This window comes from Phascolarctos cinereus, unplaced genomic scaffold (assembly GCF_003287225.1).
Source record: "Phascolarctos cinereus isolate Bilbo 61053 unplaced genomic scaffold, phaCin_HiC Scaffold_4;HRSCAF=312, whole genome shotgun sequence".
Taxonomy (NCBI): Eukaryota; Metazoa; Chordata; class Mammalia; order Diprotodontia; family Phascolarctidae; genus Phascolarctos; species Phascolarctos cinereus.
In genome coordinates this window covers 437,101,252-437,117,794 of record NW_027555847.1, presented here as the reverse complement: position 1 = coordinate 437,117,794, position 16,543 = coordinate 437,101,252, and the positions used below count along the sequence as shown (strand labels likewise).

At 36.7% G+C, this 16,543-nt stretch overlaps 1 protein-coding gene across 10 annotated transcripts in view; it reads left to right on the top strand.

Annotated features, from left to right (window-relative positions):
• Positions 1-16,543, top strand: part of DROSHA (drosha ribonuclease III) — a 112,697-nt gene that overhangs the window by 28,784 nt on the left and 67,370 nt on the right. For all 10 annotated transcript variants that reach the window (XR_013486194.1, XM_078153330.1, XM_078153329.1 and 7 more), the window contains 5 exons: positions 3,101-3,255; positions 8,232-8,312; positions 9,352-9,438; positions 12,497-12,583; positions 15,622-15,693. Coding sequence is in view for 9 of the 10 variants with exons in the window: in XM_078153330.1 (XP_078009456.1) it covers positions 3,101-3,255; positions 8,232-8,312; positions 9,352-9,438; positions 12,497-12,583; positions 15,622-15,693 (482 nt within the window). In the remaining variant the exon portion in view is untranslated. The remainder of the gene's footprint in view (positions 1-3,100; positions 3,256-8,231; positions 8,313-9,351; positions 9,439-12,496; positions 12,584-15,621; positions 15,694-16,543) is intronic.

Below are 16,543 nucleotides of genomic sequence, written 5' to 3'. Positions count from 1 at the left end.
AAAAAACATTATGAGGTTAAAGGAAGATGGGGATTCAGAAAAGTCCATTCAGTTTAACATTTTATTGATAAATCATTAATAACGGCTGCGGTCTTTTAGTGTAGCTGCTGCTTGGTCTTGTGTAATTTTAACTGTGACTGCCATATTTGAATTGTTTTTTTTCTTGTTGCTTGTATTATTTTCTCCTTAAACTGGGAGTTTGGGAATTTGGCTATGATATTCCTGTAGGTTTTCCTCATAGGATCTCTTTTTTCAGGCGGTGATCAGTGGATTTTTTTCTATTTCCGTTTTCTATTTCTACTTTCCCCTGTTATGCTAACACTTTTTGTATCTTTGTATCAAGATTCTTTTCTTGATTGTAACTTTTAGGTAGTCCAATTCTTTTTTTTTTTTTTTGGGTGAGACAGTTGGGGTTAAGTGACTTGCCCAGAGTCACACAGCTAGTAAATGTTAACTTTCAGGGACCGATTTGAACTCAGGTCCTCCTGACTCCAAGGCTGGAGCTCTATACACTGAACCACCTAGATGCCCCTAGTCCAATTACTCTTAGGTTTTCTCTTCTTAATCTGTTCTCCAGATCATTTGTTTTTCTTATGAGATGTTTCACATTCTCTTCTATTTTTTCATTCTTTATATTTTATTTTATTATTTCTTGGTCTCATAACTTTGCTGGCTTCCCCCTTGCCCAGTTCTAATTTTCATGAGTCATTTTCTTCCTTAAGATTCTGGTTCTCTTTTTCCAGTTGGTTGAGTTTCTTTTCATAATCTTGTTTTTCTTGGATTATTCTTACTTGTTTTTTTCTCTCAGTCTCTCTGATTTTTAAAGTCTTTTTTGAGTTCTGTGAATTCCTTTTGGGCAGATGACTGTTTGATGTGACTCTTTGGGGTAGGAGAGACTTCATTTTCTTTAGTATCCTCCTCTGAACATCATGAACCCTGATCTTCTCTATTCCCATAGTAACTGTCTGTGGTTAGGTTCTTTCTCCTTTGCCTGCTTGGTGGTTGGTTTTTTTTTTTCCAGCTTTTAGCAGCTTGTTATTATAATCACCTCTAATCCTGTGGTGTGGAAGATGGTGCCTCTGGCCTCAGTTTCTTCTTGTGATTTTTTTTGAGCTTTGTCCTGAGCCCAACCTCTGCACATCTTTCCCCCTCCATGCCACAGATAGCATGTGCCCGCCCCCCCAGTGCACTATGTTGGAAATGCTCTAGATCCCCAAGAACCCTCCATTGGTTATAACCTTTCGTTCTCCCCTTTGGCCTAGAACTGAGACCAGTAACTTAGGTCTCTTGTAAGTGTCCACAGCCAGCAGCATCCCTGCCCCACTGCTTCTGTACTCACCAGTCATTTGATGGTTCTTTCTTGCCCAGGACTACGTCTTAGCAGCACAGCTGGGCCTGGCGTCCCTTGTCAGCAAAGGTTCCCACAGCCCTTGCCCTGTTCAGACCCCCAACTCCCCACACTGTCTAGGATGAAAATTCCTGTGGCTGAGGTGGAGGCTACCTCCCAACCCAGCTGCCCCCAGGGCTCGCCACTTGCTGTTTCAGCTAAGCCTGCCTAGAGTTGTTTCCACCTCACTCACACCAAACCTCTGTCCTGGAATCTTTGTATTTTCTTTGGTTGTCCTAAGCAGACCACTGTTCTGCCCCAACTCTTGATTATTTTTGCTGCTGTATGTTCACCCTGAGGCGTTCTTCTGTCTTGTTTGTGGAGGAAATCTGGAGAGTTTGGAATTTTCTGACCTACCCCGACATCTTCCCAGAATCCGCTCCCTCAGAACTGCATATAAATCTTGCCTGTGGCATACTGGCTGTGTGCTCATGTGCAACTTTAACCTCTCTGAGCCTCAGTTTTTTCATGTGTAAAATGGGCGTAATAACTAACTGTGTACTTCATAAGATTATTATAGATTATTACAGATTAATATCTGTAATTATAATGAAGTCTGTTTTCTAAGCTTTTAATGTCTGTTTTTAATACAACTAGTGCCTTCCTTCTCAGACTACCTTATATTTAATTCCTTTGCGTATATTTACAGCCATTTACTTGTTATTTATGCTTTGTACTTTTTTATATGTTCTTGTCTCCTTCATTCATTTTGTTTATATCCCATTTTGCTTTGCACAGTGTCTTTCATTGGATAGGCACTAAATAAACACTTGATTGATTATTACTATATTTAAAATAGTAAGTAATGAATAGTAGTCCCCTGTATAACACCACTGTTAGGATGGCCACCTGGCATTTGATTGAATACATATAGTGTTTTGCTAGTCAACTTAAATTGTTAGAATGTTCTCTTACATTGTAGCAAAATTTGGCTGCACAAAATTATGCCCATTGTTCCCAGTGCTACCTGTATAGTGGCACAGTATGTTTCATTCTTCTCTCACAGAATATAACTAGGTCCCAATTAGTGTGAATAATGAATCTTCTGAAATGGTTACATATATTCAAATCTACGCTATTCAAAGTGATAAATCATGTAAAATATGATAATTAGTTTCAACTCAATGGAAATATGCAGTACAAATTTGGATCATGCAAGTACTTCATGAGATTCATTATTCGCACTAATCAGGACCCCACTGTAGCTCTTCAGATATTTGAGGGCAGCTATTATGTCTCCTTTTAAGGCTTCTATTCTTTAGTCTAAGTATACTTCTAAGACTGGAATCTAGGTTTTCTGAGCCCAGATACAGTGGTTTTTTTTTGTTTTGCTTTTTAATTCTATTCTATACCATTTTTTATGCCAAATGAGTAGACTGTGCCCCATAGCTTTGCTTAATCATCTCTTATAATTGTTCATTAACTCTTTTATTATGTTTAGCCTTTATGCATATGAATCATGTTTTTGCAACTAAATTGCAGGCTCCACAAGAGTATGGACCGGAGAGAAATAAGACTGGGTATTACCTATCACTGTACCTAACATAGTGCTATGTGTACTATGTATATGGTGGGAATTCAGTAATATTTATTGAATGTTATTTTAAAATCTAAAGTTTAGATGTTTCAGTCACTTGGAAGTCTCTTACACTTAAAAAAAAATTCTTTCCTCTTATTTGGCTACCCTTCTCCACTCCCCCATTGTTATATTAGATAGCTCCAGCGAATCTGACTGTGACTCTGATGATGATAGCAGCTGTTCCAGCAGCTCAGACTCTGATGTTTTTGATGTAATTGCTGAAATCAAACGCAAAAAAGCCCACCCTGATCGACTTCATGAAGAACTCTGGTATAATGACCCAGGACAGGTTTGTATGTTTATTTTGAAACTATTTTAAACTAGAGGGCTTTGATGTGATTGGTGACTATTCTCTTCTGCATGTTTCTGATGAGCATGCTTGGATTAAAGGACACTCAGCAGTGCAGACAAAATTCTACTTCCGGCATGCCATATGTTATTTAAAGCTTGTTTGTCTTTTTGCCTTCAAAATTTGGCTCACGGCTGAACTGTGCAGAGACGTGATTTAGATTGTCTTTGAAGACACTTTGGTCAAGTACCTTAGTAGATAAATTATCTTCTGGCTGCTTATAATATTTTGTCTTGGGCTTGGCAGCTACGTTTCTTGGGAGAAACTTAGAGATACTTTCTGTAGCTTTGATTCTGTGTATCTGTGCTTTGCTTTTAATACCAATTTTTCAGTGTAATTATTTTGTGATTTCCAAAAATATGGTATCCAGTCTTTTGTTACACTTTGTTTTGGGGAGGAGGATTGTGCTTGTTGGGTTCTTTTATCTCTTCCTTTAATTTTTTGGAGTTTTCAAACAAGGGGTTCTAGTAGCTTATATTTTTTTTCTAATATTCTGATTACAGTCATTACTGAGTTATCTTCTACAGATTTCTGCTCATACTTTTTACCTCATTATTTCTTCACATTTGAAGGGTTTTTTATTTACCTGTTTCTTTATTGTCTTTGCTGCTTTTTTTCCTCTAAGCATTTCCTCCTAATACTTTTTTTTCCTTTTTACTGCTTTTTGTTGTTCTTTTAATTTATTTGGCATGTTTATTATTTTGAAGGGATGAAGGGAAGTAAGCTGAGGAAAGAGCCATTTTCTTTCTCATTTGTCTTGCCAGAAGGTTCTCCCCAACTGAGAATTTTTTAAAACACAGAAAATATAAACAAGGTCAAATAACTCAGGATAAATGCAAAAGTATTGTAAGGATTATGTTAGGAATGTTGAAGTCCAGAAGGAGCCAAGCCTGGTAATGAAGGCCAAGGTCAAGAAAATTTTTATCTAGATTGGGAGCAAAAGGATAATTGAAGAGAGAACCACTACATGAGGTGGATGAAATGAAGGTAATGTACAATGACGAGATGACTAGATGAGAAGCAAATCTGCTTGTTTTCTCTTTCATAGAGAGTGATCTTTGGACTGGAAGAATAGTAGAAAACTATTCCTCAATTAGTAGAAGCCCAGATTAGGTGAAGACTTGGTTAGATAGCATATAGCTAATGTGTATTAAAGTCACTAGGCACAGAAAAACTACATATTAGTGTTTGGAAAGAGCTGGCAGTAATTACTAAAGTGTGATTAGGGAGCTTTGAAAGAATTTGGAAGTTGAGAAAATGACTCAAGGACTGGATAAAGACAAATGTCTCAAGGAAAGGAGGCTAGTGTTTTGCAGTCTGTGGGCCAATTAATTTGACTTCTATTCCTGTCCAAAAATCTAGAATGTATTATTAACACGATAGTTTATAAAGACTTAGGGAAGGAGTAATAACTAAAAGACACGGTGGCTTCACAAAGCAAAGATTATGTCAAACTAACCTAATTTATATTTTTACTAGAATACATAGATTCATTTACAATAGAGATTCATGTATAAGAGGAATTCATTTATAAGGGGATATAGTATATTTAAATTTCATCAAATCAGTTGACAAAGTCATTCTTTGTAGACAAGATATAGAAGTGTATACTAAGTGATTGTATGACTTAGGTAGGTTTGGAACTAGTTCAGTGATTACGCTCAAAAGCCATTGAAAGGTTGAACCCACAGTCAGCTTGGTGGAAGTCCCTAGCAGCATATCTTAGGAATCTGTACTTGACCTATCCCTGTTTAACATTTTTATCAGTGATATACTTGAAAGCAGAGAAGGCATTTTTGCCAAAATAGCAAATACCATGAGCCATGGAGGAGTGACAAACACTTTCAACTACAGTGTTTGGGTGCAAAAAGATTTCTCAGCAGGCTACAGAAATGGATCATATAAAATAAGTGGAAATGCTAAAAGGAACAAGTATAAAGGTCTGCAATTTTATATGTTAATTTTATAAATATAAACTTATAAATATAAGTTATAAATAATTTTATAAATAAAATATTTTATAAATGTAAAATAAAACATAAATAAAAGAGATGTGGCTATGAATAACATTTGGGATTGTTAATGGATTGTAAATCCAGCATAAGTCAGCACTCTGATATGATGGACTGTTAGTTAATATTAAGAGATATATTGTCCAGAAATAGGGCAGATATAATTCCATTATACTCTGCCTTCATCACATCCTTTCTGGAGTATTGTGTTCAGTTCTGGTACCACAATTTAGGAAAGACATAAACATATCTAAAAGAAGGTGAGAATGATAAAATAGAAAGATTTTAGAACATATTCTAGGAGGACAGGGCAGTTAGGTGTGATGCAGGGGATATACTGCAGGCTTGGAGTCAGGAAGACTTATCTTTCAGAGTTCAAATTTGGCCTCAAATACTTCATAGCTGTGTGACCCTGGGCAAGTCATTTAACCTTCTCTGCCTCAGTTTCCTTATATGTCAGATGAGCTGGGGAAGGAAATAGGAAACCACTCTCCTCATTATCTTTGCCAAGAAAACCCCAAATGGGGTCACAAAGAGTTGGGCATGATTGAAAAAAAAAAACTGAACTGAATAGGAGTATAGTTTGAAAGAACCAGGGATGTTCAGCCTCTAGAAGAGAAGACTTAGTGGGTAGGAAAGTGCTTTATACTGTCTTCACATATTTGAAGGACTATCATTGAAGAGGGATTACACTTAGAATCATCATATTTTAGATTTTTGAGATGGAAAGAAAAGGGCAAAATTAGGAGCAGTGGGTGGAAATGTGAGAGAGAGCTTGAGATTGATTGAGATTTAGTTCTAGTGTAAGGAAAAATTCCTAATATTTAAATCTATCTAAAAATGAAATAGGAGGTTGCTTTGGGAGTTGGTGAGTTTCCTCCATTGCTTGTCCTTACTTAATATTTTATCAATCACATGTCTGAAAGCAGAAGATAGATAACCCCTTATGGACACTAAAGAAAGAATTCTTAGGAAGTCTGGTTTGTAGGATTATACATTTAGAACTAGAAGAGACAAAATTGCTATATCTCCATAACTTTCTTTTGGAAAATAATCATGATCAGAACAGTTAATAATTTATTAATTTTTCCCATGTTTGTGTTTTGTTTGTCTAGCCAAATTACAAACTCTCAGGGGGACAGAGATTATATGTTGTAGATATAGCATTGTGCCTTACATGTAGTGGATGTCTCATGTAGAGGGCCAGCCTTAAGAGTCCGATATGGGTTTAAGATCCAGGATAGAGTTTGACCTTTGCCCAGGCTTTAACCCAAAGGGCTCAATAATTAAGAAGCAGGGCTCTCCAAATCTCTCCCTGCTAGGAGGCTTCTGAGACATTCCTTCCCACTCTTTGAACCTTAGATTTACATATTCACTCCTCTATACAGGTGCCAGGAAAAAGCCTTGGAATTTACAACCCTATCTAGGAACTCTGATAAGGAGGAAATGTATGTTATCACATCCTTAGCAGATGTTTCAGGGAGTGTCTCATGGGGAGGACTCTTTGAAGTTAGGATGGATTTTCTCTATATATCCTGTACCCTTAGATGAATGAATCAGTTCCTACTGCTCCGCCTGGCCCACGTCTCAAGTTTATTTCGCACCTTTCCGTTCTGGTTGCGGGCAACAGTCTTAGAAACATTTAGTGTACAAATGACCTTGCTCAGTGTTAAACTACCTGCCAAATAAGACTGGAAGATAAAACATAAGTTTAAAACGTATAATACGCATGGTGATTTTCAGGATGTTCCCAGACATGGCCTTTGGAGTCTGAGGGCACTTTGTGCTCAGATATCATTGAACTTGGCCAAAATAGGGACCTAGTGCAAGTCATTTCAAAAACCCAAAAGAAATAAGATTTTTATTATGAGATCAGACCTAGATTATTATTGTATAGTATGCGTTTGTGATAAAAAAGGAAAAAAAGATCTGAGATCCTTAACCAAAAGAGCATGAAGAATAAGGTGAAAATTCTATCAGTTTTATGGCCACTCAAATTAACAGTGTCATCCCCAAATATCCGTACAGGAAAACCAGTGAAATCCTCATATTGCGTCATTGATAAAGATAGCAATTGACAGCAATACTTCTGATAAGGATTATTCAGTTTTTGGGGTCATTACCACTTGGAGTTCTGTATAAGTGGAAAAGATTTGTGTTTTGAAATTAGTATCTTAATAAGATTCAACTATGTTGTTAAAACAGTAAAAGAAATTTAAGTGAAAAACCCCCAACAGATCGAAGAAGGGTATTGCCTTAGATATGAGAATCTCTTATCTGGGAAGGTCCTTAGAAAACTGAATGTTTGGGCTTCCAAGTAATAGGTAAAACAGGCTAGTTGGTAGTAGGCCAGAACACAGAAGGCAGTACTCCCAGCATAGCAGTAAGTCCCAACTCTGAGTAAAAAAAAACAACCACCATATAATACGTTCAGAGTTTCTCTGGTTCTGAAAGGTACATCCGTAATTCTAGTTGAAAGTGATTCAGATTTTAAAATCTTCAGGTCACCTTCAAAATGTTCTAGTTGTTCCAGAGTCAAAATTGTATTAGTTCTTTGTGGAAAAGTACATTTTTCATAAAAATAAGTTGTTGTGGAAATATATAGACAGGTTTAGAGTAAAATGGGGGCAAAGAAGTATACTGACGTTGGTATTTCCTCCTTGGTTGCCCAAATAATACTCAGAGCTAATATTGCTGTTGGCTTTCTTTTATCAGACTATATGTGGATACTTTGCAGCTTTATGGGTTTTAGAGCCTCCTTTTAATCTTCTGTCCGTGACAGGCGCTCAGGGGCTTTGGAATTGATGATGTGAAAACTGAAACCATTTCTGAGACATCATCTTGTATGGGTTTTTTTTTTCCCCCTTTCCCAATGAAAATGAAATTCTCTTCTTTCTCTGACAGATGAATGATGGCCCTCTCTGTAAATGCAGTGCAAAAGCGAGGCGCACAGGAATCCGGCACAGCATCTATCCTGGTGAAGAGGTAACTGGTTTGGAACATTAGTCTTTAAAGTGCCAGGCCAGTGGGCTGGTGAGGCAAATGCGAACAGTTATTTTGAAGGAGAATTCTACCTCAAGTTTCCTTTGAATTTGTCAGTAGCTAAAGAATTTTTTTGAAAGACAATAATTATTTTTAAAATATGTATATGACTTTTGTAAAGAGGCAAAGGGTAAGCTTCCCTGACTTCTTCATATCTTAGCTTAAGTCCCACTTGTGGCAAGAAACCTTTCCCAGTCTTCCTTACCCTCAGTGCCTTACCTCTCAGGCTGTCCACAATTTATCCTGTACATATCTTGCTTGAAATAAATGTTTGCTTGTTGTCTCCCCCATCAGACTGTACTTTCTTTGTGCCAGGAACTGTGTGAAGTGCTAACTATGGATACATAGAAAGGCAAAAAATGTCCTTTTTTTGAGGAGCTTAAAGTCAGGGGAGCCAGGAAATGGAGATGAAAAGGGAGAGAAGTCCAAGAGCGGTGTTCAGCCAATGTAAAGGCTTGGAGTCAAGAGAGGGAATATGATGGAGCCAGTACAGCTAGTAGTTCAGTGTCATTCAGTCAGAGAGTAGTAAGGTTTAAGAAAACTGGAAAAGTAGGAAGAGACCAGCCAAAGAGAAGACTTTACATTTGATCCTGGTGTTTAAAGGGGAGCTACTGAAATTTGTTGAATGGGGAGGGTGACATAATCAGACCTGTTATTTTTGAACATCACTTTAGCAGCTGAGTGGAGGATGGATTGGAATAGGAAGAAGCTTGAGACATAGAGATCAGTCAGCCTGCTATTGGAATAGTCTAGATATGCAGTGATAAGGGCCTTTATCAGAGTGGTAGCAGTGTCAGAGAACAGAAGAAAATGAGTTTCATAGAGGTTAAGTAATTTGTCTAAGGTTACCAGCCACTTTGATGTGTTGAGACTTTGCTTTCCTTACTTTTTTCCAGAAAACATATATACACCCTCTCCTCCCCCTTTCTCAGAAGTTGACTCTTAATAAATTATTCTTATATAATTTTTTTTTCTTTTCAAGCCCATCAAACCCTGTCGTCCTATGACCAACAATGCTGGCAGACTCTACCACTATCGAATTACAGTTTCACCTCCTACAAACTTTTTAGTAAGTACTTAAACATATTTTAGCCATTTAATAAGGTAATGTATTGTAGAATCCATTTCTGTAATTCTCACACTTTGCTTTCTTCTATACTTTATATGATTTTAAAAATAAAGGGCTCTATCTCTCTTATTTTCCTTGTGATTTGATCCCTGTAATCTCAGCAACTAAGGTCATTTTATTTTTTTGCAACCTCTTAATGGAGCTTACAAAGGAATGCAAACCAAAGTATACTTTTTTCACTTTATTCTTTTTTGAGGTTTTTTTTCCCGCCTTTGATCTGTTTCTTCTTTCACAACAGTGACTAATATGGAAATAAGTTCTACATGATAGCACATGTATAACCTATATCAACTTACCATTTTAGATTATCTCTCTTGGATCTATTTTCCAGATTATTTGTTTTGCCAATGAGATATTTCACATTGTCTTCTATTTTTTCATTCTTTTGATTTTATTATTTTTTGATTTCTCACAAAGTCATTAGCTTCCATTAGCTCCATTCTGATTTTTAAGGAATTATTTTCTTCCATGAGCTTTTGGATCTCCTTTTCCATGTGGCCAATTCTGCTTTTTAGGCATTCTTCTCCTCATAGGCTTTTTGGACCTCTTCTACCATTCGGCCTAGTGTGTTTTTTAAGATGTTATTTTCTTCAGAATTTTATTGTGTCTTCTTTACCAACCTGTTGACTCATTTTTCCATTATTTTCTTGTATCACTTTCATTTCTCTTCCCAATTCTTCCTCTACTACTGTTACTTGATTTTCATGAGCTCTTCCAGGGCCCAAGGTCATTTTTCTTGGAGGCTTTGGAGGTAGGAGCTTTGACTTTGTTGTCTTCTTCTGGGTATGTGTTTTGATCTTCCTTGTCAACATAGTAACTTTCTGTAGTCAGTTTTATCCCCTTTGTTTGCTCATTTTCCCAGCCTGTTACTCGATTTTTAACTCTTTGTTAAAGTAGAATCTCCCAAGCTTCAGAGGTTTTGTACAGCTGTTTTCAGAGATACTTCTAGGGACCTGTTAGTTTTCAGTTCTTCCAAGGTGGTATGATCTAAGGAGAGGTATTTGCTACTCTCCTAGCTAGCCTGTGCTCTGGTCTGTGAGTGACCACAAGCACTGTTTTGTGCCCTGGAACTGTGAGAAGGGTCTCCCCTCCACTGTGGCTACAAGCTTTGCTATACTAGTGCTTTTTCTCATGGTGGGACTGTCAACTAGGACTGCCACTCAGATCTAAGTATGGACAAAGTAACAGAGTCTTGCCTCACTGCTAGCAAAAAGACTCCTATAAACTCCTTCTGACCAGTTGTTTGATCCCATTACTCTCTGTGGGGTGAGAGCTCCAGAAGCAGCCGCTGCCACTGTTGCTACTGCTTCAGTGACTCCCAAGGCCTGCTCCTGGTTTTTTGGGGTCGGAGTGCATTTCACCCTTACCTAGGTCTGACAGATCTTTACTGTTGCCCTTCTAAGTTGTCTTTGGTGCCTGTGGGCTGAGAGTTCTGGAAATTGCCACTACTGCCACTGAGTCATTCACCCTGTGTGGGACAAGTGAAAGTTTCTCATATGAAATGGAAGCTATGCTCCAAAATTTAGTTAAGGCTTTAGCATTAGCTGGGCCTAAGTTTCGTTTTCCTGTAAATCATGTGATCAGGTCATACATGTGTTGCCCACCCCCTCCCTTGTTTTGTAACCACCACCCCAGCCTTATCTTTGCCAAATAAAGTAATCTTCTAGCTCCCAAGCTTGTTTTGGGTAAAATGTATCTCTTAGTTCCTGGGTAGAATATAAGGTCTCTCACCTCAACCAATGAGGATAAAGAGATTGAGGTAAACAAGTTGGGGAGGGTTTTTCTTAAGAGTTGTTTGTCTAAGGGTATATAACTGCTTGTTTGCTGCCTGTACCTTGCCTCCCTACTCCAGTCCACCCTGGGTACGTGATACCCAATTCTCGAGCGAGACGTTCTAGAATAAACCTTCTGTTTCTACTGAGAGAAACCTCTGAATTTTTATTTGGGTAGGTGGTCTCTATCCCACTCCACCCCAAGGTCTGCTTCTAGTTTGATCAGGCCCAGTCTACACTGGACTGCATTCCTCTCTCACTCCTGTGCAACAGATCTTTCCTGCCACCCTTCCAAATTATCTGGGGCTGAAAATTTGTTTCACTCCATCTTTTTTTGGATTCTGCTGCTCTAGAATTTGTTTAGAGGCATTTTTTAAAGGTATTTGGAGGGGTTTGGGAGAGAGCTCAGGCTAGTCCTTGCCTTTATTGTGCTATCTTGGCTCCGCCTCCCTTGCCTGCCATTTTAGGAAGAGGGAAGGGAGGGAGGGAGAATAATTTGGAACTCAGAATCTTGTAAAAATGCATGCTAAAAATTGTCTTGACATATAATTGGGGGGAAATTCTATTAAAAGAGAAAAACTTTCTGGTTCTAATAATTGTCAGTGGTCCAGCACTGACACTTTTACCTGCAACATCTTAAATTCAGCATGTCCAAAACTGAACTCCCAAAACCCCCCCAAAACCCTTCTCTTCCAATTTTCTCTATTACTTACTATTTCCACTTTATATGAGCCTACCTTTTCCTCACATAAGATACTGCATCTCCCAATTCCATGCATTTTCACTGGCAATCCCCTATACTTGGACTGTACTTCTTTCTCATCTCTGCCTCCTGGCTCCCTTGGCTTCCTTCAAGTCTCAGATAAAATCCTACCTCCTGCGAGAAGTCTTTCCTAGTTCACCTTAACTAATGCTGATGCCTTTTCTCTTTAAGATTACTTTATATATATCTTGCATATGGTCTCTTCCACTAGAATGTCAGGTCTTTAAGGGCAGGGCCTTTTTGCCTTTTTTTGTATCCCTAGTCCTTAGCATAGTCCCTGCTATATAGTAATTATTTAATAAATTCTTGTTGGTTGGCTGACTGCTTAGTAAACGTTTGTTGAATTCATTTTACTTCTAGTGGGCTTGAGTTTTCATTGAGAAACAATTCTGGAACAGTATATGCTAGCAAATTTTGCATAGCCTGTATGTGATGTATACTTTTTAATAATTTTGCTTCTTAGACTGATAGACCAACTGTTATAGAATATGATGATCACGAATATATTTTTGAAGGATTTTCTATGTTTGCACATGCTCCTCTGACCAATGTAAGTATATATCCTTTTTTCTTAGAATTCTCTGATATCATGTAGTATTGCTAAAAAAGCCTCAGGATATTGTGTGCTTTGGCAGAGTGTGTGAGAGGGTGATATTATTTCTAATGAGTCCCAGGTTTGGGTTATAAGAATTCATATATCTATATATAAATGTTACAGTAACATTTTTAAGATGTGAAAGATTGAAAAGAAATGGTAACATGGATCAACATGTTAAAGCTATTTTGAGTTTTCTTTTTAAGAAAGTTTTTAGAAAGGAGTGAGACTTTGAACTGTGCAAAAAAAAAAATGAAACCCTTCAGAACATCTCAAGCCTGAGTTAATTTTAGCAAAACCAGATTATTTTTGTGTCCTAAGATCTGTCCTTCTTTGAGAAGCTTTCTCTGAGATACAGAATCAGTCAATTTTTTAATTACTCCTCACATCACATGTTTGGTACTAAGTTCAAAATGAATTTCTAAATTTCAGTTGAAGGAACACTGTGTTGTGGAAATGTGACAACCTAAGTGATTGAATAATTTATTCTACTCTTTCAGTTGGCCTCATTATATTAACCTGCTGAAATAGCTGCTTATGTGTTCTGGAGTATAGAATATAACAATTCTACCATCTATCTATCATATGCTTTGGTTCAAAAACACTGCCAAATGGAATTCTTTCCTGATTTGTATATTTGAAAGTCTTTTGCTATTAGGTAAACAAAAAACCAATACATGGTGTCCCCACATAGTGTGAAATTTTTTTCTAAAACAAAATGAATTAGGAATTGATGAGAAATTATCTGCCTCTAGTTTCTTCTTTCCTCCACCTTTTACAAGTCTTTAATTGCCTCTTTCTGCATTCTTCAGTACTTAGGGTAATTATTTATGATGCTACTGCTTGACAAAGATGATTATCTTATTTTACAGTCATATTTTTGGTCCAAAGTTTCCCTTTGAGAAGTTGTCTACATCATAAATGTGAAAATCAGTATGATAGTGTTAGCTTTGTAGACATACTTAGGGTTACCATGTATTGAGGAAATTATTGAACTTTCTAAACAATGAAAGGAAATTTTGACCATCATCTGCTAAAAAATCATCAAAAACCACTGTGCTTTTTTTAGTAGTTATCTAGTACATAAGCCCTCTTTGCTAAACTACATTGATTGTAAACATTCATTAAGGCCATCCTTTAGTGCATATCCTTTTGAAAGCCTTTGAAGAATGTGGATTTAATAGATGATAGGATAATTACCATGAATTCAGATTCAGTTTTAGTTTTGGCTAGAACTAGGCTTTGATTAGATCAGAGAGTTAAGACCTTTAATTCTACCCACTGTTTATACCCAGTATAGAGATAAAGACCTCTTTATACCCAGAATGCTTTTGGCTTTATCATAATTTTAATCTAAGACTATCTGGATAAATTGTGGTTTAGTGCAGTGTTTCTTAAACTTTTTCCACTCATGACCCCTAAAATGTTTCTTAAACTGTGGGTCAAGACCCATAGTTTAAAGAGAACTGGTTTAGAGTATATACCCTGACTTAGAGGTTTGAGTGTAGGTATCTTTTTTAATTTTGTGTTTTTGAAGATGAGTAAAATGAATAGTGACTAGATCTCAGGATTTTTAATTCATCTGATTTTGCTTTCCGTAGAGTAATCTTTATTCAAAAAAAATGGTTATGTATCTCTATTTCCTAAACTAATGTTGGCTGGAAGCCACTTTTTGAACCCAGTATAAAATAATTACTTAATGGGCCAATATGAAGTAACCTAAAGTAGTCATTCCAGCCTGGATCTTTTAAGACTCCAACAGAAATGCAGAGTTGAAATAGTTAAGGAAGAACATGGCAGGTGTGTAAGACAAGTACATGTATCCTTTGATAAAATATAGTATATAGTACAGTGGTATATATTTGGATAAAAAAGAAGGTATCAAGAGAAAAAAATTAAGTGAATTGAGAATAATGATTTCAGTTTAATAGAAAATCAGTTGTCTGCTGATGATCATGTACAAGTGAAATGAGATAGATGGGGATGTGGAACTTGCAAATGGCAGTGACCTTTAGTTGTGATTTGTCTTTGTACAGTTCATTGGACAAAAGATGAAAATCCTTCTTTATTAATGTAGAAGTTGGTATAAAATTAATTTTAATGTTACTCTTTTTTTTTTCTGGGAAACAGTAACGTATTTTCCTCGAACAAAATTCTTTCTCCAGTAGATGGCACTAGCAGACTATTTTGCCATTATATCAGCTTCATAGTTGTGGAAAGCATGAGACATGAATTATCATGGTTTTCCTAATAACCATAATTTTAAGAATTCTTCAGGTGTAGAATTGTTTTTCCACTCCTTTTTTCGCCCCAAGGGATCATTTAGTGTCCACTCGAATGCTACAGTCATACAAATAGGACATACCTTCTTGAGATGACCACTTTCCTCAAATTCCCTACCAAATCTAGTTGAGGTGACAGTTTTTTGTTGGAACAGGTCAAAACTCATCCCATTTTCTTTCAGCTTATTGTTAACCTTGAGTAGCCCATTGAAGTTAAATTCTACTTTTTTTTATCCATGTAGGCAGTTTAGTTGAATTCTATGTCATTTATCTACTTAAGAATGCCATAGTTTATGAAAGTACCACTGTGATTCTGATTTTATGGATTCTCTGAAATATACAAGAAAACTACTGGGAGCAGTGGATGATGGCAGGAGACTAGGGGAGAGATTTAGGAAATTTGTTATGTTGTGTTTCTGCTGATAGTGACTTTTGAGGTGAAGGAATTTTTTTAGATGATTTAATGCTTTTTCCCTTTAATTCTGTTACTAAATCATTACCAGTACACTTATATATGTAGAGAGCAGACCTAGTACCTGCTTATTAGCTTTACAACCTGCCCAACATGGTATAACTTTGCAGTATATACCTCCAAATGGTAATTGGTAGAATTATAAACACTGTACTTCATATATGTCTATTACTTTTTAAATCAGGTAGAAAAACACTTAGAGAACAGTAAGAACTAAACTTCTCTTATTGTTATTACAGATTCCTCTGTGTAAAGTAATTAGATTTAACATAGACTACACAATTCATTTCATTGAAGAGATGATGCCTGAGGTAAGGGGGATAATTATTTAACAGAACACCTTGGGGCATTTCTCTTTTTTTGTTCGAAATTTCTATTTTTTTAAAGTATTGAAATGTCTGTATTGGAACTTTTACTACATTTATAACCTGGTAGCATTATGTTTTGACAGACTATTGAAGCAGGTAGAAGTTATAGTGTAAAATGTGGGCCATTGTTAAGTCACTTTATCTCTTTTTGAATATATCATTCTTCATGTTCTATCAGCTAACAGTAACTTTAAATCTGTTTCTAATGTAGTTCGTATAAGCAATAGATTCTGTTACTGGTCATCTGAATACCTTTTTTCCTGGCTTTTCATTGTTGCTGTCCACCAGCAGTACTTAAGCTATTAAAGTTTAAAACTGTGCTGAGACTTGTATCAGCAAGAGATATGCAATCCCAAAACCAAATTAATGTGAGTCTCTGAAAGTTCTCTTGAGTCAACTGGAAAGGTTAAATGACTTACCCAGAGTAACCAGGCAGCATACGTCACAATGAGAACTTGAAGCCAGGCCTTCTCCACACCGAAGGCTAGTGCTCTATCCCTGTTGGCAATGTTGTCCTGTTGTATCATTATTATATTAGCAAGTTAATAATGTTGAGCAACTCCTATTTAGTTGGTTTCTACAGTTTTAAAATTATTTTGAAATAGCAAACTTATTACTTTATATTTAAAAGACATCTATAAGGCTGGTTGTGGCCATTTTAGGGCTTGCTTGATGGTTTTACTTTGTTGCTATTGCCAAAAAGTTGATCATATTTGAACGAACCTCTGACCATACAATTTAGCAGACCCAAACTCTAATACTTTCCAATTTTCTGGGCCCTGCTAGAGCCTAA